The 21,862-nt window shown below is 44.5% G+C and overlaps 1 protein-coding gene across 1 annotated transcript in view; it reads right to left on the bottom strand.

Moving 5' to 3' along the window:
- Positions 1-21,862, bottom strand: part of CC2D1A (coiled-coil and C2 domain containing 1A) — a 49,042-nt gene that overhangs the window by 22,115 nt on the left and 5,065 nt on the right. The window contains exons 3-16 of the mRNA XM_083592996.1: positions 20,523-20,655; positions 19,555-19,664; positions 18,576-18,650; positions 16,175-16,312; positions 14,690-15,062; positions 12,856-12,980; positions 12,466-12,538; positions 10,720-10,836; positions 9,045-9,175; positions 7,685-7,757; positions 4,953-5,071; positions 3,975-4,119; positions 2,256-2,428; positions 819-941 (exon numbers count right to left, since the gene is read on the bottom strand). Of these exons, the coding sequence (XP_083449122.1) occupies positions 819-941; positions 2,256-2,428; positions 3,975-4,119; positions 4,953-5,071; positions 7,685-7,757; positions 9,045-9,175; positions 10,720-10,836; positions 12,466-12,538; positions 12,856-12,980; positions 14,690-15,062; positions 16,175-16,312; positions 18,576-18,650; positions 19,555-19,664; positions 20,523-20,655 (1,908 nt within the window). The remainder of the gene's footprint in view (positions 1-818; positions 942-2,255; positions 2,429-3,974; positions 4,120-4,952; positions 5,072-7,684; positions 7,758-9,044; positions 9,176-10,719; positions 10,837-12,465; positions 12,539-12,855; positions 12,981-14,689; positions 15,063-16,174; positions 16,313-18,575; positions 18,651-19,554; positions 19,665-20,522; positions 20,656-21,862) is intronic.

Raw genomic sequence — 21,862 nt, 5'->3', positions numbered from 1 at the left:
GGAGCAGAGACGCGAACCTGGTTCCCCAGATTACGAGTCTACCGCTCTTAACCACTACACCACACTGGCTCTCAGCTACTTAATACTCGGGTAGCTGCAGGAAGTCCATACGGGGCCACACCAACAGTCCCTTCTGATGTATATATTCAAACACACACATACACACACACACACACACACCCTTATATGTAAATAGGAGAGAGATGCAAGCAAGAAATACAGCTGCTGCCATTATGTCAGGTTTGCCCCCTCCCTCCCTTGCTGGATCAGACCTACAGTGGTACCTTGGGTTAAGAACTTAATTCGTTCTGGAGGTCCGTTCTTAACCTGACACTGTTCTTAACCTGAAGCACCACTTTAGCTAATGGGGCCTCCCGCTGCCACCGCACAATTTCTGTTCTCATCCTGAAGCAAAGTTCTTAAACCAAGGTACTATTTCTGGGTTAGCACAGTCTGTAACCTGAAGCGTCTGTAACCTGAGGTAACACTGTATTAGCGTCCGTCTAATCCAATATCCTGTTTCCAACTATGCTCCACCAACCAAATGTTTCCAGGAAGCCCACCAGAATGGCATGAAGGCCACAGCCCTTCCATCTTATTTCGCTCCCAGGATACCGCAGGTATAACAAGTGTGGTAATTTCAATAAGAAAATAAGCCATCCTAGTATGCCTTGTCTCACATCTGGTGGGGCTTCCAGGAAAAGGAGGAAGAAACCTTTCTAGTTTAAAAAGATAGCCCTGCTCTCCCCGATTCCTTGCTAATCTCCTCCAAAAGAGAGGGTGCAACATCCCTTAAAGCTTGCCTGTGCCCCACTTACCTCATGCTGCTGCCTCATAATTTTCACAAGCTCCATGTACTGGGCAGCCGTTTCTGGGGAGATGTTGGCTCCACGACGCTGAGCAAGTGTGAAGTCCTCCTTGTTCACAGGGGCCTGAGGCACCTGAAGGGGGAAAGTGGGTATTTGGGGGTGGGGGAAGTTAGTACCAGAATGAACCACTCCGAAAAGGGCTGTGTCACCTCCATGCACAAAACACAAACCAGCACAGAGTGATCCTCTGCCTGTCAAACAGACCTGGGTTTCCCACAAAGGGAGCTCCTGATCCAAAACTGTGTGGATCTATAAACTGTCCTGAAATGAGAGGCTTGCCTGCTGCCATCATTATACAGTGGTACCTCGGGTTAATAACTTAATTCGTTCTGGAGGTCCATTCTTAACCTGAAACTATTCTTAACCTGAGGTACTACTTTAGTTAATGGGGCTTCCCGCTGCCACCGTGCGATTTCTGTTCTCATCCTGAAGTAAAGTTCTCAACCTGAGGTACTATTTCTGGGTTAGCGGAGTCTGTAACCTGAAGTGTCTGTAACCCAAGGTACCACTGTGTATATTTCAGCAAAAGTCAAAAAAACTTTCCTCTATAACCAGGCCTTAGGCTTTTAACTAACTGGCCTTCTAGAAGTGGGTGGGGTGTTGTAAATGCATCTCTTTTCCCTCTTGGTTTTAATATGACTATGTGGGGTTTATTGTGTTTGTAAGTTGTTTCAGGTTCCCTTGGGTAAGATAAAGGAACTATCAAATTTAATTAATTAATTAATAATGAAGTGTCCCATGCCAAGCTTAACTGGCCCTCATTCAGCAACAGCACTAAGTCAAATGGGATGACCGAAAAATTATTTTGCCCCACGCCAGTGGGTTCAAGAAGGGGCATTAGAGCAGGTTTTCCTTGGACACAGACCAAACTGTCAGTCATAATGTAGCATAAAACAGAACAAAAGACCAGGCCTGCTGGATCAGACCAAGGGTCCATCTAGTAAATTTTCTGACTGGTATGATGCCTCTGGGAAAATCCTAAGCAGTGCATGAAGGCTACAGTCCCCACCTCACTGCTATTTCCCCAGGATGATGTACTCAAAGAGGTATACTCCCTCTGAACACAAATATTAGATATGATAGCTAAACAGAACCACCTATTTTCCACATATTTGTCAAATCCCATTACGCTCAGAATACAGACACTGAGGAATGCAAAAGATTGAAAGCATCAGGGCAAGATTTTTGTTCCAGTGCTCCAGAGATGAGACCAGATTTATTTTTATTTTTAAAAATATGTCTCTCTGGCTCAGAACTCAGGTTCCAGAACTGGGACATAGTGACTGATAAACAACATTCATGCACTTCAAGAGCTTTGAGCTGTTTTCTAACACAACTCTTTTGACAGACATTTCCCAACCAGAGAGAAAGAGAGAATATGATTGCCTTTGTTATGTCGACTGGGAGCCCACTCTGCGATGCTTCAATCATGGGGTCCAGACCCTTGGCTTGACGCAAGAACATCTTGGCTCCCTCAATGTCATTCTGCTGCTTTGCTCTGAGAGCTGCCTGCATCAGCTGCTTCTTCCGGGTTTCCAGAAAAGTCAGCTGCTGTTGAGCTGCAGGGAGAAAGGAGACCCATCAGGCATGCATCAAAGACTCTTCTAAACAGACAATAAGGAGGTCTCAAATGGGCAAGGGTGCAAATCTTATTTCAGTACACTAACATATGTCTGTGCATAAGCAAAACAGTCACTTTTTACAAGTACCATGCTGGTAACATGAAAAGCATGTTTGCTCAGGAGACAGCAATAAATACAGAGCCTATAATGAGTCTAGGCAGCCTTAGAAATAATAAAAAAAACCAGCCATTATCTTATCTCCAAGAGCAGCCAATAATGAATGCTACATTGCACCAGTTAAGAAATGGTTGTTCTCCTGTTGGGTTGGATTCCAAAATAGCAAAAAAAGAGGAGCTGATTGCTTCCATTGGAGAAAGTTTGGGGCTGTTGCAGAGAAAACAGTCCAAGGAACAGAGCCCAAGCTTCTCAATCTGATGTTAGGTGGTCACTGCAAAGTCCTACCCACATGGTAGTGACTTTTGGGCTGTAGAATTCAGGGGAAAGTGGAGATTGGGGAAAACAAAGTACCTCAATCAAAGAGGCACCAATCAGCCCAGGGATTGTTGCATAAATCAGGAACGTGGAACGTGCCACCAACATAGATTCTGTTGTTGTCTGACCTGCAATCTGGACCAACAGGAATCAACGTCGCCCAAGAAGCTTGAATGCCTGATACTGAAAAACCCCCTCACACTGCTAATTTGAAAACACTCTGTCTGAAGAGTGACCAAATCACTTGTAAACTGTGGCTTAGTTTAGATGTCAAGAGCTCCTGTACAGATCGAATTGCCAAGGCAGAGAAGCTCCCAATGCTTAAACCGTTTGTTTATCTAGGATGAGTGTATCTACAAAATGAGTAATTTTATTCATAAAACACTACCCTGTCATTCAGTACTTGTGGTAAAAGGTAAAGAGACCCCTGACCATTAGGTCCAGTCGTGGCCGACTCTAGGGTTGCGGCGCTCATCTCGTTTTATTGGCTGAGGGAGTCGGCGTACAGCTTCCGGGTCATGTGGCCAGCATGACTAAGCCGCTTCTGGCAAAGCAGAGCAGCGCACGGAAACGCCGTTTACCTTCCTGCCAGAGCGGTACCTATTTATCTACTTGCACTTTGACGTGCTTTCGAACTGCTAGGTTTGCAGGAACAGGGACTGAGCAACAGGAGCTCGTCCTGTTGCGGGGATTCGAACCGCTGACCTTTTGATCGGCAAGTCCTAGGCTCTGTGGTTTAACCCACAGCACCACTCGCATCCCCAGTACTTGTGGTACTTTACAATAAAAAGCGAAAAGGGACACCACATAATCTAAACATTTTCCCCACCAGCCTAGACACCACCGCACAGATAAGATCAAGCTTCTCTGAAAAATTGTCTCCTGTCACTGGTATTCAGGCTGGTACATGAATTTACTTATTTTCCTCTTCCCTCATTGCCTCTCTTCTGTTTCGTACCAAGTCTCCTCACATCATAAGCCACTGTTTTATATTATAAACCATGCTTATATTATGAATGAAAGGTAAACCAATAAATAAAAGTGGGGTTACCTTTTGTGTTGACCTTTGAGGCACTTTTACCTGCCCCCGTTGCCTTTGGAGCTGCAGGGGCCACTCGTGAGCCTGGCTGGGATGGCAGCTTAGGCTGCGGTGAGCTGGCTGGTTTGGATGATGCGGGCTGGTTTGGGTGGTCAGGCTGAAAAAACAAGAGAGGAGATACATCTCAAAAAACATTCCTTTGTGCAACGAAGGACCAACCTGACCCACAGGGAATCAAATGGGATATGAAGGCAGTTGGAGAAGTCCAAACTCAGTTCATGACATAGCATTCAATCTTAAAACCTTGACTGCATGACCAGCACTTAAAAGTAATGCTGTTGCCAGTACAGGTCGCCCCCCCCTTTTAAATTTTAATTTAATTTTATTTATTTACAACATAAATCCACCACAACTCAAATAAACAAATCCTCCAACATTAGACATAAACATAACATAAAATATAACAAACAATAAAACAAAAGACTTCCTTTATCCTGTACATGGCCTAATGTTTACTTCTTATGAACTGTTTCCTTTATGAGTTGTTATTACGATTATTCAAATTATGACTTATAAAACAAACAAACCACAAAGTCTCCTGCACACATTAATCGAAACAAGTCCAGATGTGTATTTTAGGGAACTGTTTTGTAAAGTATTCTTTACATTTTCCCCATTCTTTTTGAAATTATTGTCTGGGGAGTCCCCCAATTGCCTCTGTTAATCTATCCAATTCAATATGGTTTAATAATTTATCCTGCCATTCCTTTTTTGTTGGCATGAATTCTTTTTTCCAATTTTTGGCAATTAAGGTCCTTGCCACACCTGTGGCACAGAGGAATATTTTCTGATCCTCTCTTCCAACAGTTCCCCTGGAGGTGGTGTGATGTTGGGTGGTGGGGTATTCTAGTCTAACCTATGACCAAGGCATACAATTTTGAATGCTTCCCTACAACTTCATTCAGGACTTTGACTAGCACGCAACCCAACCTTTTTTGCTTCCTCAGCATCTTCATCCTCCTCATTGGCTAGTTTCATGGCTGTTTCGAGGATCCCCACAAAGCTTTGATCTCCTGGTGAAGATTCCATTCCTTGGATTGGAGGGAACCCTGCCAAAGATGGCACAGTGACTGATTAGAAGGCGAAAGTTATTGCTAAATGGGCATGCTTGCTGGGGTTGATGGGAGATGTAGTTCAGCAACATCTGGAGGGCCAAAAGCTCCCCACACCTTCTCAGTCTCATAACTTGCCTATTTATCCCACACATCCATAGCCCGAACATGGATCTATGGCACCCAGAAGTGTGTGTGTAAGCAGAGAATTTGGAACTGAGTGAAGAAGTCAGCTTCTTCGGGATCTGAGACCAGTTCTTTAAAAATTAAACACATTTCCAGGGGGGCCACCAGGTGGTGCGTTGGAAGATGGCCGACAATAACATCTCTCTGACCCATACGAGGTACTAAGGGGCTGCTATGGGAAGTATGCAGTCTTCCTAATCACCTCAGGATGTGAGGTGAAACTGCCCTGTTCACAATGCACCCCCTGAAACGAGTGATGGGGGTGCAGAACACTTGGCACAGGCCCTCGGTGAAGTCAGATCTTCCTGACGCCAATTCCAATTAGCGCGTGCTGGTTGCTGCAGCTTGGAATTATAATTGGAAACATATGTTTGGAAATGAAGCTGAAAGCACATACATCAAGTAAAGCTCGACTGATAAGGCTGCTGACTAATGGATCTCTGCGACCAGGAGTGACGGATGGATAAGTAAATCTTCTGATGAATTACCACAAGGAGACTGTATGTTTGGAACGAAGAGGGGGGGTGGAGGAAAAAACTTTTTTTTTTCCCTGCATGATGTGACATTAATAACCCTTCACCCCAGATAGAAACAAGATCGTCGCGTTTCTATGAATCACAGGCAGGATTTTAAGAACTATGTGGGACAGAGCATAACAGGAAAGAAGACTGGAGAACGGTGAGAAAAGAGGAAAATTACTTATGACGTAGTTAAAAAATGGCGTCTTGCCATGACAGGTTTGCCGGAGGAAGAAGGACTGGGGGAGGAGATTCAGGATTGTTTGAATGAGAAGGAATGTTGGAATGTAAGTTTGACCTGACAGAACCCCCAGAATCATTTGATTTATTCGGTAAGCCTGAGAAAAATAAAGGACAGATCGGAGATTAATTTTGTTTATGGAAGCGTTGTACAGAGGCTGTCCCGGATTGATATGATTTTTGGAAGAGTACAAAACCCACATAGAATGCCAGCTTCTAACCTGCTTGTGAAAACCATCAGAGATCGCAAAGAAAGGAACTTATGATAACAACAAGAAGAGAAAGGAAGTAACAAAGGACTATCCGGATCAAACTGGACAGAACTGTCTAATTAATGCAGTAAGACAAGTGATAGTTTTGGACTCGAGCTGAGCTTGATGTATGGGTATCCCCCCCCAAAAAAAAAATTTTAAAATTTGGCTGTATAATTTGGAATCAATGCGATATGGATAATGTGATGTGATTGGCCTGTTAATAAAAATTATTTTAAAAAATTTAAAAAAAAAACACATTTCCAGGCCGTGGCTGTAAAAATACAGCTTGAAACTGAGGGCAATGTCTACTGAAATATCTAAAGCCAGGAGGAAACAAGATTTCAAGTAGCCAAAGATTTCACAGCCCCACTGTTCCTTCCTCCCTTTCTACAAGTAACAGAAATGCAAGCACATTTGTTCGAGCAAATGTGTAGTAAAGAAATCAGAGTTTGTAGTTATTCTACAGGAGTCAATGTGGAGGACACGGCCACGATTAGCACACTGTATTTATAACTTCTTTCCAACTACCTCTCAAAGCAGCCTATGCAAAATCCATCAATGAAATATTAAAGACAACTGGGCATGTTGACGACAGTCCCTTCAATGTACATCAGGCTTCCTCAACCTCGGCTCTCCAGATGTTTTGAGACTACAATTCCCATCATCCCTGACCACTGGTCCTGCTAGCTAGGGATCATGGGAGTTGTAAGCCAAAAACATCTGGAGGGCCGAGGTTGAGGAAGCCTGATTTACATGGTCAGGCTGAGTTTTTTTGCTGGATACCCCCCTTTCCCTTCTTTATGGAGTTTCAGCTTTCAGCAAAGCAAACACAATGCTAAAAACCCTGACCCTAATTGGGATAATGTGAAATAGGTGCCACTCACTTCAATGCACTTTCCTTCCAAATAATTTTGCTTAGGGCTGCCACCTTCATCTGCAATCTTATCGATTGCCAGCTGAGCCCTTCGTCTCATTCTAGAGGACACAAACTTTGCAGTTAGAAGCATAGGGAGGAATTCAACACAGCACTAAGCAGATAGCTCCATCAGCGCAAGCATTTCTGCTTGCGCCTGATGGAATGATCTGACCTCTACACGCTGTTTTCAGGGGTTCTCCCAAATCCCCAGAGCCAATTTGGGGGATGCAGGGAGTGCATGTGTTGGGGTGGGGAGCCCTCTTGTGCTAGCGGAAGTTGTGGTGTGGGCATCTGTTGGCGGGGCTTCTTATTGTGCCCATGATCTCCTGTGTGACAGAAGCTTAAGCTGGAAACCAAGAAGAAAACTCAGAAGAGCCATCTATTTAGATGGAGTTACTTTGGGGTAACTTCACATGATGTTGCCACAAGAGGGCAGCATTTGCCAGATGCATCCTTGCCTCCCCAACTACCGATAACAAGATTGCAAGTTACATACCCGGGGGAACAGGTAGGTCAGCAAACTCAACAGGTTTTCCTGCCTTGTGAGCTCTGATGGCCTCTTGATATTGCTGAAGAGGGAAACAAAAACAGAAGCTGAAATCCCTAATTTGGGAGCATGGTCATTCTAGAAAAAGGGTGGGTAAAGGTACTTTTCTTGGGATAGTTGCAGCAAAAAACAAGGTCTGAGAGTATGCATATTTGCTTACATTAACAGGAACATTGTTAATCAAAGTAGTTGTTCTGCCTGTACACTCATTAAACACCTGTGCTTTAAACGGCAGTAACTTGGGTGGGTCTCATCCTAGAATCACCCAAATCCTTAGCTCATACCAGCTTGCTGCTTCTGGAGTTGTAAGCAGAAGCAGTTCATCTTTTGGTATCTCTTGCCCTGCATTTGAATTGCTATTTTTTAACTTCGCTCATTCTGAACTGTTCTTTCAGTGCCACTTGGGTTTTAACACTTTTATCTCCAAGTCCTACAGATTTTACAAGAGAGTTGCTCATTTTTAAGCAAAGCACAGACCGCATTGTTGAGCTGCTGTATGTTTTTAATCTACCACTGAAATTAACAGAGGGCTTATAGTCAATCAGGAATTCTGTTCTTGAGCTAAATTAGATAGCAGCACAAGGAGAACTTCAGAGCAAGTGAAAACTAGCTTTGGCTCTAGTCTGGCCTGCTTTCATCAATCAATCAAATTATTTATATACCGCCCTCTCATAAATATCAGGGCTGTGTACAACACCACTTATACAATAAAATATAGAAAACCATTTAAAAACAGAACAAATTAATTGTTAAAATGACTGGATGTTAAGGGGTTTTAAACCTTTTGCTGCAATAATACCAAGATGACATTAGCACACCCCCTTCTGCCTCATCCTGCTCACTGAGGATGGGCAAGGATACTCCCCAATTTATACTGAACTAAAAGCAGAATGGGTGGGAAGAAAATGTTGAGACCTAAGACTGCTGTGGGGGTGATCCTTGAGGACTTCTCAGGGCCAGTAATTTCCCCCAAAGAGTTACACAAGTGGTATGTGTGATGCAAACACTCAATATTGATCACAATTTCCAAATATCAAAATAATCAGAATCAACATTTTAATTCAGTTTCTACACCCGGAAACTGTGGTTTTCTGCAAAAATCATCACGATTCTGTATCCGTTCATTAGGCGGCAAGAGGAAAATACTTATTAGCATATTCCAGCCACCATGAGCCCACTTACGCTGCAGCAGGAAGCAAACTGCTTTTTCTCTATTTGCTCCTCGTAAGTACTGCCACAAGATCTGTGCTATATAACATTTGAGCAGGAAAGCTAGCGAGCAAAAGTGTAAAGAAAGCAGGTCCCTCACCTTCACAATTCGCTCGTGCATCCTAGCCTTCCTGTCATCTCCTTTGCTCTTTGCCTGGGCTGCTGCTGTCTTGTATCTGTCCATCCTCTGCTGCAGTGCCTCCATAATATCTCGAGGAGGCGGGGGCACATCTGGAAACAAAGCAGGCAATTCTATGTCAGTCCATTCTTGCATGCAAGAAAGTGAGACTAGGAAGGGGTGGGTGGCTTATTTAAAACAAGGTTAGTGCCTTGAAAGTTTACCCTATCCCTTCAGCATCGTAGGCAGATGCATGGACAAATGTTGCTTGAGGAAGGAAACTGCAGAATATCCCAAGCAGTTGACGTCAGTGCCTGATTAGCTAAATTTATATTCCTGGGAGTTTAGAATAGGAATTACTGCTTCTCCTTCTGCATGGGTGGAAAGATTAATGGTTTTTCCTCTTATTTATGACATTGTTTTGAAGATCAGACAAAAATGACAATATGCCATACTCCTCTCCAAACAAATCTTGCCTTCTTTAGAACCAAAGTTCTCAAACTGGTCTAAGCTTCATTCAGAAGGTCTCCTGAAATGCTGCACAATAGCCCATAATATCTGTACCTGGCCCTGCACCTGACTGATTTTTTCCCCCTGAGAGGGACCTGGGCCTTTATTTTTACCAAGACCAAATATATCAACCAGAATGACAAGGCACTGGCTTTTCAAAATACAACACTCTAATTTCCCCCTAAAATTTAACCAGTCAAAGAAGTTCTTCACAGTGGCCTGACCTGAAAGACTATGATTTTCCCTTATACAGCACTGTTTTTAATTATGATGCTGGTACTATTTTTCTTTATCATCAAACCAGAAGCACAACTATCATCTTAGAAAAGTAGCTTATGGCTGTTAAAATATGAGTTGCAGTTTTTTGTTCACTTGTGGAACCAAAATACTTTATTAGGTGGCATTGTGAGGCCCTAAGCAATTTTCTAAAGGTCAGGGGAGGGGGAAGGAGATTGAAAACCACTACACTTGACAAAAAACACTATGTTCACTTAAAACTTCTATGTTGGGTCAAGATCAAAAGTCTCCTGGATCCTTTATTAGACTTGTAAGAGCACTTATCAATCATCTTCAGTCTGTCAAAAATATGCTTAAGACTGAACAGTTTCCATACATGACATATTTGTTAAAAAGATGGCCTTGAGGAAAACTATTCTTTGAATTTGGGGGGGGGGTCAATGATACAAGGCAGGTTTTTGGTTTTTTTGCAGTTTTCTATTTTTCTGCCAAAAAAAAAATCCTTTCAGAAGTTCATTAGCAACAGTGAGCAGATGCCAGCTGCAAATAAATACTAGACAAACTTGGCAGTTTCAGTTTTAAAGCTTTATTAAATAAAGTAAAATAAACAAGCTAAATCAGATCAGGAAAAATACTCAAATTCATCATGCAAAGTCCTATACAATTCTAGGGAATCAGATCTATTAACTCAGCAGAACTAGGCAAGTGACATAAGAGGCCAGGCCTACTACAGGGTACAGGCTGCACTCCAAGAGAACTTTTTCCACCTGCAGAAAAACTAGCAAGCAAAGCCCCAAAGAAAAAAAAGATGCAGAACGCCTATACTACAAGAAGCTGAGCTGCAGGCTCTGCACAGTGCAGCAATATTCTCAGGACAACTAGAAGCAAGAAAGCCTTACTGGGTTCCTACCTCCTGCACTTGAGACTCCTGGAGCCAGTGGGGTTGCAGCCTGTGCAAGAGGTGTTGTTGCTGTAGCTACAGGCGACTGTGGAACACTTGGGGACAACATCTCCTTGGGCAGCTGATCTGTGGAAGGAAAATAGCTAGCAGTTGCATGACAATAAGCCAATTCACAATAGGCTGGCAGCGCCCTTCCCTACTGAAACCAGCAGTCAATGAGTCTTTCAGCAGGGGCTCTTCAATATAACCCTTCTGTGTTGCATTCTACCACCACCCTGCCCCAAACACCCATGGAGTGCTGAGCTATTAAGACCAAATGTTTGCAATGCCCCTGCTCCAATGCACTTTTCCCTGAGGGTTCAGAGCAGAAGAGAAACACACCCTGGCCCCTGCCGTCAGCCAGGAGACCACGAGCTGTTGAGTAGCAAGGGGTTGTGGTTTGTGTACAAGTAGTGTGAGTATTACTGCAGACGATTGCAAGCCGCCTTGGGGATAATTCAATCCAAAGGCAGGATAGGCTTGAGCTGTGAGCAAATCTCAGGGATTTTGTCTCCCTTTCTCAGGCTACAAGAAAGGGCAAGTCTCACCACTGAGCAGTCACCATACAAAGACTTTCCCGTTTGTCTGAATGCCCCACCCCAGAAACAGAAAGGTAACAAGATTAAGACGCAGACCAAATATTTAGAACAAGCGGAATCCATCTTCTTCCTGACAAGACCAAGGATGTACACTCTCCTAGCCAAAAACATCCAATGATCTGGGATGTAACTTTGCACCAACGTAAACAAAGATGAGATTCCATCCTTTTTAAACAGTCTCAAGCTCCCTTCATATGACTAGGCCGTGGCCATTCTGGAGGACAACCAACATGCCTTAGCTCTTCGTGTTAGCTTTGTGAGTAGAATAGTATAAATAAAGAACTTACAACTTATTCCTATGCATGTCTATTAAGAAACAAGTCCTACTAAATTCATTGAGACACTCCTAGGTAATGTACACAAAGCTTCAGCCTGAGAGGAGCCTTGGAAGAATTTGGCTTCCTGAAGACTGTGAAGCCAGTACTGGCTGCATCAGCTTTCCCTTTTAACCTGAGAGTGTTAGTAACCTTGAATGGGGGCTCAACTGGGGTGGCCGTTGCCATTGCCGTCTTACCACCTTGCCATCTTTTCATGTTTGATGTTTGATTATGTTTTATATGTACCGTAAGCAGCTCAGAGTGGTTGGGGAAATCTAGCCAGATGGGAAGGGTATACAGTCATACCTCGGGTTACTTCTGGGTTTTGGTGGTCGCGCATGCGCAGAAGCGCCGAATTGCAACCCATGCGTGCGCAGACATGGGTTGCGAACGCTGTGGGTTGAGAACGTGCATCCTGCATGGATCACATTCGCAACCCGAGCGTCCACTGTAAATAAAATTATTATTATTACTACCAGAAGTCTTGTTAAGTTACCTGAATCAGGAGTGACTGTCCCTCAAGGATTATTCTAGAATTTTTGTAATGGCATGTGTTTCAGGTTGGGAAGACAGGAAACATCTGATTCAAGAGTTTCAACTCATAAAATATAACTGGGATTACATTTTGGATTAGCTAGCTATTTCATATTATGGAATTAATCAATGCACTTCTACCTGCTTTTTACTAGAAGTAGAACTGGTGTGCCATATCTCTACAAGGAAGTCTGGTAGCAAATGATATGGAGAGAACCAAAGCTCATGCACAGGGGACACAACTTGGAACGGCCAACTATTCTTACCTGGAGGTGGAGGCAGATGACTGAGATCCACCGCCTCTCCTTTACCCACAGATGCTAAAAGAGGGTCAAGGCTCTGAAAAACATTAACATAAAAGTTACTTGTATAAATTCCCTCTACAGGATTGCCTTCAGATGGTCAGATAACTCCATACCCTCCAACATTTCTCCAATGAAAATAGGGACATCCCAAGGAAAAGCCAGACATTCTGGGACCAAATCAGAAATCGGGACAGCTTCTCTAAATCAGGGATGTCCCTGGAAAATAGGGACACTTGCGAGGGTCTGCAGAAAGAGATAGCAACTTTGGTGACGATCATTCTCCCCACGGAGCACTGTTTTTCCTGACCTCTTGCAAAAAGGACTTCTGTCTTGCTGTAGAAGTGCACTTACCTTGGCTATGCGGTAGTACTTAGTAGCCATTTCAATGCTGCCTTCCTGTTTAGCCCGCAGAGCAGCCAGCTTGTATTCCCGCTGTCTGGCTTGCAGCAGCACCTGGGTACTGGAGCTTTTGGAATCTGAGGAGAAGCAGATTTTGCAAAGCATTTTAAGTGTGTTCTGTAGTCAAAAAGGCTCCCGGAGCAGCTAACAGAGATCACCACTAGCAAGACAGTGATGCAGAACATGCTGTTGCACATCCCTGTCAAAGTGATCTGAAAGACTGGGATCCACAGAACAACTTGGGCTGTGTGTCCCTGTGAGATTCTTTTTCAGTCCTCCATCCCACATGGCATTAAACAAACTGCTCTTGAGGTTCCCATCAGTTTCAAAAGCAACTTGCCACGAGGATCAGCCGTTAGAGAAACACAAGGCAAAATGTAAGTGATGTGAGTGCATGCAACAAACTGAAGGACTCTTGGCATCCTTGCCATTACGTTTGGGGCACAGGTTGTCTAAATAGGGTTTTAATTAATGTATCTCTAAGTAAAATTTCTGTCCTGACCTTGTCATGGGGTTGGTTACAGCATCAAATGCCATAAAGAAGAAATACAGTCATTAAACCATGACATATTAGTGTAGGGTTTTCTTTTCATTCATGTCACTCCCTCCCCCCCGCAAACCAATCCAAAGCGACTGGAAGTGGTGACACCACTTTTTAAAGTGCTGAAACTAAATTGTACCAGCCAAAACACAGCTAGCTAGAGCAAGAAAAATAAAAAGGATAGCTCCTATTCATTGGGGCAGGGCAAAGAAAGAACCAAAGTTACATGATATTTGTATATTTTTAAAGAAAATAACTTTTTCCATTTTCTCTAGTACTTCAGTTGGTTTTGATTCAGTTTGTGATTTCTTGTTAGAAATCACAAAGCCCATTCCTATTGAGTTCTCTGACATCAAAGGTGGGTTGAAAGACTTAATGTGATTTGAAATAATGTGATATGATTGGCCTGTTAATAAAAATTATGTTTAAAAAAAGAAAGAAAGACAGTAGAGTGTCCAAACCCATCCAATGAGCACCGTAAGAATTTGAACCTGGGATCCCTGTTTAGGTCCTGTTTGTGACACCTACTTGACTACCAGGCTAAAAACAGTTCTGAAAAACAAGTCAAGGCTAAACATGGCTTTAACCCAGAGGTGGGGACCCCCTAGCCCTCCAGATGTTGCTAGACTATAACCCATATCATCCCGGTTGCTGGCCATGCTGATGGGACTTGGGAGTCCAACAAACACCTGGAAGGCACCCCATCATTTTGCCCGGATACTGAGGTCCAGTGCCGAGGGCCTTCTGGCAGTTCCCTCGCTGCGAGAAGCCAACTTACAGGGAACCAGGCAGAGGGCCTTCTTGGTAGTGGCACCCGCCCTGTGGAATGCCCTCCCTCCAGATGTCAAAGAGAAAAAAATACTTCCAGACTTTTAGAAGACGTCTGAAGGCAGCCCTGTTTAGGGAAGCTTTTAATGTTTAACAGACTATTGTATTTTAATATTTTGTTGGAAGCCGCCCACAGTGGCTGGGGAAACTCAGCCAGATGGGCGGGGTATAAACAATAAATAATAATAATAATAATAATAATAATAATAATAATAATAATTATGCAACCCCTCCTTTAACCCATGGTGAAATATGTTTGCAATAATAATAATAATAATAATAATAATAATAATAATAATAATAGTAATTTATACCCCACCCATCTGGCTGGATTTCCACAGCTACCCCAATCACCCATCAAACATCTCTCAAACATCTTGGTCTTTTTTATGCTGCATATTTGCATTTAGTACTAACCCAAAGAAGGGGAAGGTGCCACAGTGGCAGATTTTTCTTGTGGAGCCTCTGCGGATCTAAGTGACACAGTAGGAGGTGGAGAAATCTTTGGTTTTGGAAGTACTGGTGGTGGCAGCTTGGGGGATAGTTCAGGTAGAGGCAGTGCTCGAGAAGGTGGTTGCTCAGGAGCTGCAGGAGTTGACTCTGGAGGAAGGTGATTGGCAACAGTTGTAGTTTCATCCAAAGCGGTGAAGACCTGTGAGGCTGGAGCTGTCTCCAAAGGAGAGCCCTGCTGCTGGGAATTTGTGACCTTTCCTGTAGACACTGGTGGAGGAATTTCATCTTCGTCAATCTTTTTGCCTTTCTTCGCAGAGGTCAACAAGTTTTCCAGAGTCTGAGGGAAGAATGTATATAGTGTAACATGCACGTTTCAGAAACTTAAAACACAAGCTGAGAATGCCTCCAGAGGGCTTTTCCCACCCAGAAACCCATGTATTTCACACATACCAAAATATTATTTCCCCACATCGCTCTGAGGCCTCCATCTGTGTCTTTAGAAAAATTTAAAAGACATTCCCACTGGCTTCCTTAAGTCTTCACATCCATCACATTGTTGCTCCTACCTTCAATACTTCAAACTCTTGCTCAAACCTTTCCAATTTTTTTACATCCTTGCTCATCTAATCAGACACAAGACCTCCTCATGTTTGGTACTGCTGCCTCCTACGTTTGCCAAGGCTGTAACTCTTTCCTTACACCCTAATGGTAAGGGCCAGTGCAGATGTAATGGCTTACTGTAGCTTAGAGATCAAGAGCAGCCCTGGGATTGCTTTCATCTCTCCCCTCTCACATGCTAGCGCAAACCGGCAACAAGGTGCAGAGCTCTTTAATCCTCTCCATTGATGGGTGGGAGAGAGCCTGCTTCTCACCGCCAGCTAGAAGCTGGTAGCAAGGTGCGTATTTACTCAAGTCTAATGCTCCATGAGACGCAGGTGGCGCTGTGGTCTAAACCACAGAGCCTAGGGCTTGCCGATCAGAAGGTTGGTGGTTCGAATCCCCGTGACGGGGTGAGCTCCCGTTGTTCGTTCCCAGCTCCTGCCCACCTAGCAGTTCAAAAGCACGTCAAAGTGCAAGTAGGAAGGTGGGAAGGTAAATGGTGTTTCCGTGTGCTGCTCTGTTTCGCCAGAAGCGGCTTAGTCATGCTGGCCACATGACCCGGAAGCTGTCTGCGTACAAACGCTGGCTCCCTCGGCCTATAGAGCGAGATGAGCGCGCAACCCCAGAGTCGTTCGCGACTGGACCTAACAGTCAGGGGTACCTTTACTGCTCCATTGAATCTGATGTGCACCCATTTTTTTGCAGCATCATTTGGCAAAAACAGTGCGCATTAGACTTGAGTAAATACGGTATTTAAAAATTCAATTTCTGATAGTTTTTCATACAAAACCTAGAAGATCAGATTGCCAAATTTCAAAATTATATTTCAGTGAATATCTGGTGGCTTACCTTGATCCCCCTTTCATAGCGGCGCACTTTGGAGCTTTCGTTGGCTTGCTTTGCGTTAGCAGCTGCAGCTTTGTACATGGCCAGTCTTTCTAGCAAAATGGATTCCGTGCTGCTGGAATCAGCAGGGGTATTATTTGTCTGGGAAAGCACGAAACAGACCATTTTTTCCCAGGGAAAAAAACAAATCCAATCCCCACATTTGTCCACTGCTGATCTGTAGAAGACATTGCACATCTGACGCCATGCCCCCCCCCCGCCCCAACAGTTCCAGACGTTGGGCAAGGAAGTAAGTGGCCTTGTCTCTCCACTCCCCTGCAGAAACACCCACCTGTCTGTGTACTATAATGCAGCTGGTGCAAGATCATTTTATAGAAGGGAAAAAAGAGCATACTCTCAGTATGAAAAACAGAAGTCATTGCTTCATTGTCCAAGCTGCACTCTCTTGCTATCATCCTAAGCCTTAATTATTACTATGGACCTACTATATGGGGCTGTTTTAAGGATTTGGACTCCCTAAAGCTCTCTCTGTTAGTTATTGGTTATTATTTAATAAATTATTAAATTATTATTATTAGCACCACCCTCTTCACTGGCCCCGTATTGCACCCTAAGTGTCTCTTAAGCAGAGCGCCCCTCGCGCGGGGCAGACATTCGCAGCTTGGGGAGCCCTGCAGGAGTTCCCCGCAGGGCTCTCCAAGCTGCGGATAGGGGTAGCAGGCTGCTATCCGCAAGCTGCGGATAGGGGCAGCAGGCTGCTATCCGCAGCTTGGAGAGCCCTGCGGGGAACTCCTGCAGGGCTCCCCAAGCTGCGGATGTCTGCCCGGCGTGAGGGGCGCTCTGAAGCAGAGCGCCCCTCGCGCGGGGCAGCAGGCTGCTATGCGCAGCCTAGGCAGCCCTGCGGGAACTCTTCTGAAGGCTGGCGGGGGAGAAGGGCTTTTCTTCCCACCGCCAGCCTTCAGAACAGCCTTCTGAATGTTGGCGGTGGGGAGGAAAACCTTCCTCCCACCGCAAGCCTTCAGGACAGGTCCGGGAACAGAGGAGAAGGTGCGCTGTGCTTCCCCGCTGTCCCCGGAGATTTCCCTATGGGCTTTCGTCTTGCGAAGCAAGCCCATAGGGAAATTCGTCTTGCGAAGCCGCTAAAAAATCAGAAAACCCTTTCGTCTTGCGGGTTTTTCGTTTAGCGAGGCATTCATCTTGTGGGGCACCACTGTACCTTTGTTGCCATGCCCGCTTTTGCCTCTGTCCCTGCCCATCACTAGCATGTGGCTGTGGGAAGGTTGCCCAGAAGCAAATGCAGCCCTCCCTTTCGTTTAAAAAGGGGGCCCACTCCTGCTGCAGAGAAGCCCAAAGCACTTCACACACATGCACGCTATGTCATTAAGCGTTACAGCAACTGCCCTGTGGTGTAGAACACTGTTGCTATTCCCCTATTACAGCTGGAGGCTGAAGAGTCTATCCTGTGGTCCCAACTCCCATCAGCCTCAGTCATCATGGCAAATGGTCAGGAAATAGAGGAATTGTGCCCACCCCCCACAGAAGGAAGAAGCCACCGCCAAAGAAGATAAAGAAGATTGGCAAAATAAATTAGTGAACTATGCAGGACAAATTAGGTAATTTGAAACCCAAGAAAGAAAGGACTTTGATTTTTAAAAAGGGAAATGTTTAATGCAATTTTTAAAAGTTTTGTGTACAGATTTCTACATGAATTGAACTTTTAAAAGCAATTTTTAAAAGTTTTGTGTACAGATTTCTACATGAATTGAACTTTTAAAAGTCACTTGTAATAAGATGAATAAGGGTTTAAAATTGGACTGTCAGGAATAAAAGGCTTTATGGACGTGCATGAATAAAAAGAAAACGATGGAACCAAGAAGGGGAGTGGAGGGAAATCAAAGGTATGGTGATGTTGTGGTTTGTATATACAGATGAGCTAAAAATTATGGTTTGATTTTTGTGTGTGGTTATTATAAAATTAATAAATTGCATTAAAAAATGAAATATAGGAGTTGCAGTCCATTAACTTCTGGGGGGCCACAGGTTAGCTCCCTCCCCCCACTCCCTTAGTGTGAAGACCAACCAGCAGGTTCATGACTAAAGCAACATTTGAACAGGAGACTCTCCAGATTACAGCTCTTCCCCTTAGCTACTACACACGTTCTTAGCAATCTTGAAAGAGTTTTTTTGTTTTATGAGATACATGAGAGCTGTAAGTCCTACTTACTGCTCCCTTGTATTTACAAGCAAGACTGCAAAATTGGCTACTGGCCTGTGGGTTATCAACTAGTGCTAACAAGTCCAAGGAAAAGAACGAAATTCTTCAACATCGGTTTCATCTGCAATTTAAAAAGTGCCCAACAAGAAGAAAAGAGGAAGAAACCCAAGCTGGAAGGGAGGTTCGCACCTTAACAGGAGCAGGAGAAAGTGTTGGAGCATCCTTGGTTTCAGCATCTTCCTCAAGGACTTCATTGAGTTCAGCCTACACAGAAGAGAACAATATTGCGAATACATTCAAATTTTGTAGTCTTCAAGGAAAGACTGACAAAATCTGAAGCAAGGCTTTATCTGCCCCCATCTTTCCCTTTCCATTCACCCTGAACTGTACCATCCACAGCCATCTTTCTCATAGGGCTTAGTGGAGAATCGCGCCAGGGCGCCGGCCTCTCAGCGGTGCCCGAGTGGGGGAGCTGCGCGGCTTTGCTGGCGGCCTCCCCTTTCCCTGCACGCCCGCCAGCTGCGCCCCGCCAACCATAAGGCTGGGGGGGTGCAGCTTCCCTCCCAAGCCTCTGCAGGGATCACTCTCCTCTCAAGAAGGCTTGGGAGGGAAGCTGTGCTCTCCTCCTACAGAGGCTTGGGAGGGGTGCAACTTCCCTCCCAGGCCTCTGCGGGGATCGCTCTCCCACAACAGCGGGGGAAGAGTTGCACCCCCCCATGACTGGCAGTGTGCAGCTACAGCCACCCCAACACTATCCGTGGTAATTTGGGGGCGCTGGGCGGATATTTGCCACCCGGCGCCGCTTCTGCTAAAGACGGCCCTGGTACCATCCCTAGTTCCTCTCCCGCACATCTTTCCCAGAACATCCAATCGACCCCTTTACTTCCGATCCATAATACCAACTGAAACTGTCTTTCCTGCACCCACAAGCCACTTTTGTCTCCTCTCTCATTAATGCCTATATGCTTTCTATTATTCTCCTCCACGTGCCCAGAACAACCTCCTGTTCTCTATTTAGCAGGCTTTCTCCTTCTTCTCAGAGGATCCGTCTTAGCCTGCCTCTGCTTCGCCACTTTGGCAATTCCCTTCTCTATCCACGTAATACCACTGTCAGTCTCCAACCACCTCCTCCCCACAGTACCCTACGAGGCTCCAAGGAAATTTTTACCAAGAGTTCGTCGTCATCTTCCAAATCTTCCTCTTCTACCCCATCCTCTTCGTCGAGGTCCTTCATGCAAAAAGCGGCCATTCTTTCAATAGCTTCCATTGGCAAAGGAGCTAGAAAGAAAAAGCAAACAACAGGCCGTTATCACATGTCACAAAATCTACTCAAGATTGGTCCAAAAGGGATTTCAGAACAGGTTTTGAAACAACTGCAAATGCTTAGCGGAGAAAAATAATAATTAAATAAACAACAACAGAGCCATCAGAAGACCAGGAAAAGGAGTACTCAGAGGGAAAGATTCTAGTTCTTTGAAACTTGCAAGTCTTCAATAGATTCTTTCATCAAGCACTTGGGAGTAGTTGGACGTGTCTACCGGCTTTGCTTCAAAATGGTAAAGGAGGCCTTTGGCAAGGCTACGAGTAGAGTGTGAATGGGGGGTGGGTAAGAAGGGGTGCCCTCACTTGCTGTGAGGCCCCAAGATGCATGACTGGGGTCCATGCTGATGTGGGGAGAGGTCAAAGCCAGTGGCAGCCAAGCCTAAGGCGAACTGTGGCATTGCCATTGAAGTAGCAGGTGGCCCACTCTTCTTGACAGTTGCCCCAAGAAAGTAGTACAAAGTTCCTAGTACTGTAGCCTAAAACAATCACTGCTCAGCAGCATAAGGGTGGGGGCTGAGTGGGAAATTTGTGCAGCCTGAAGAGCCGTCTATAATATCCAATAGGAGGGATGGGAAATTCAGGATATTTCAAGAGTTCAAAGAAAGCACAGAGATAAAGAGGAAGGGAAGGACATGTTATAGGCAGCTTCCCCCTTTATTGCAGAGTTGGGTGACAGATTGTGTCTTGGAATCTGGAAAGGTCCCATGGGCTCAAGATGCACCCCATACACACAGACACACACACACACTCCATAGTGCTCAAGTCACTTTCTTAAGCAACAGGCAACACTACAAGGGCCTGGCAGCCACTTACTTTTTCCATTTGGTTTCCGTTTTGGATCTGGCTGGCCTCCAACAATGGCCAGGAATTCAGCCTCCAGTTCGTGATCATCCTCCCCATCACTGGCCATCAAGCCTTCGGGTGAAAAATCCAACAGCAAACCCATCTACAGGAAATGAGGTACAACTTTGTCATGAAGAGTGCTGTAGACTTACTTTGTGATGTTCATGCTTTATGGATAGTATTTGTTGATACTGATCTTAGAGGGCCTTCTCGGTAGTGGTGCCCGCCCTGTGGAACGCCCTCCCATCAGATGTCAAGGAAATAAACAGCTATCTGACTTTTAGAAGACAACTGAAAGCAGCTCTGTTTAGGGAAGTTTTTAATGTTTGATCTTTTATCGTGTTTTTAATATTCTGTTGGGAGCCGCCCAGAGTGGCTGGGGATGAATAAATTGTTGTTGTTTTTGCTGTAAACTAATGACTGTATTAGCAGACACACTGCTTGTGTACATGTTTAAGTACCAGCATTAGCCTCCATCCAAGCTGGGGAAGACAATTTTCCTCAGCCTTTTTCCTTTTGTTTTTTGGATTGTCTTTTAAAATTGATTACAGTGGTACCTCGGTTTACGAACTTAATCCGTTCCAGAAGTCCGTTCTTAAACCAAAACCATTCTTAAACCGAGGCATGCTTTCCTTAATGAGGCCTCCCGCCACCGGTGTCCTTCCACCATTCGGATGCCGTTCTTAGACCGAGGTACAGTTCGCAAACCGGGACACTACTTCCGGTTTTCTGGAGTTTCTAAACCAAATTGTTCTTAAACTGGACTGTTCTTAAACAGCGGTACCACTGTATATGTAAGCCACTCCGGGAACCTTTTCAGCTGAAACATTGGGCAGAGGTACGTATGTATATAGCTTGTGTGTTTTTGATTTTGGTGACTGTTCCTTTGATTTTAAAAAAAAACAAACAAAAAAGAAACAAATATTCATTACGTTCTAATTCTTTCCTTTTCTTATGAAATATCAATGATAGCCACAATAGGATACGACCCCGTGCAGCATTTTTCAAACTTAATGCCATGTGGGAACTCTCACAACATTGATTTGTCTGCCAAGAAACCCCTGAGCACCAGCCACAGATTCCTTGCATCTTGCAGAGCTTTCTGGGGCACATTCTTCATTCACGTTGTGCCTCATCACTGCCCAGGCATTCCCTGCAGCATTCCCAACAGGATATGCCTCCTTTATCCCCCACACCCCCCAGGTGTACATACACACTTTAGGTTTTTTTAAAAATATAATTTTTATTAAATTTTCTGTTTTACAATTTCAAATAAACATTTTACATACTTAAGATATCAATTTCTTCCC

This window comes from Podarcis filfolensis (genome assembly GCF_964270895.1).
Source record: "Podarcis filfolensis genome assembly, chromosome: 17".
In the NCBI taxonomy this organism is placed as follows: domain Eukaryota; kingdom Metazoa; phylum Chordata; class Lepidosauria; order Squamata; family Lacertidae; genus Podarcis; species Podarcis filfolensis.
Note: the sequence above shows the minus strand (reverse complement) of the source record. Positions and strands in the feature narration are given on the sequence as shown.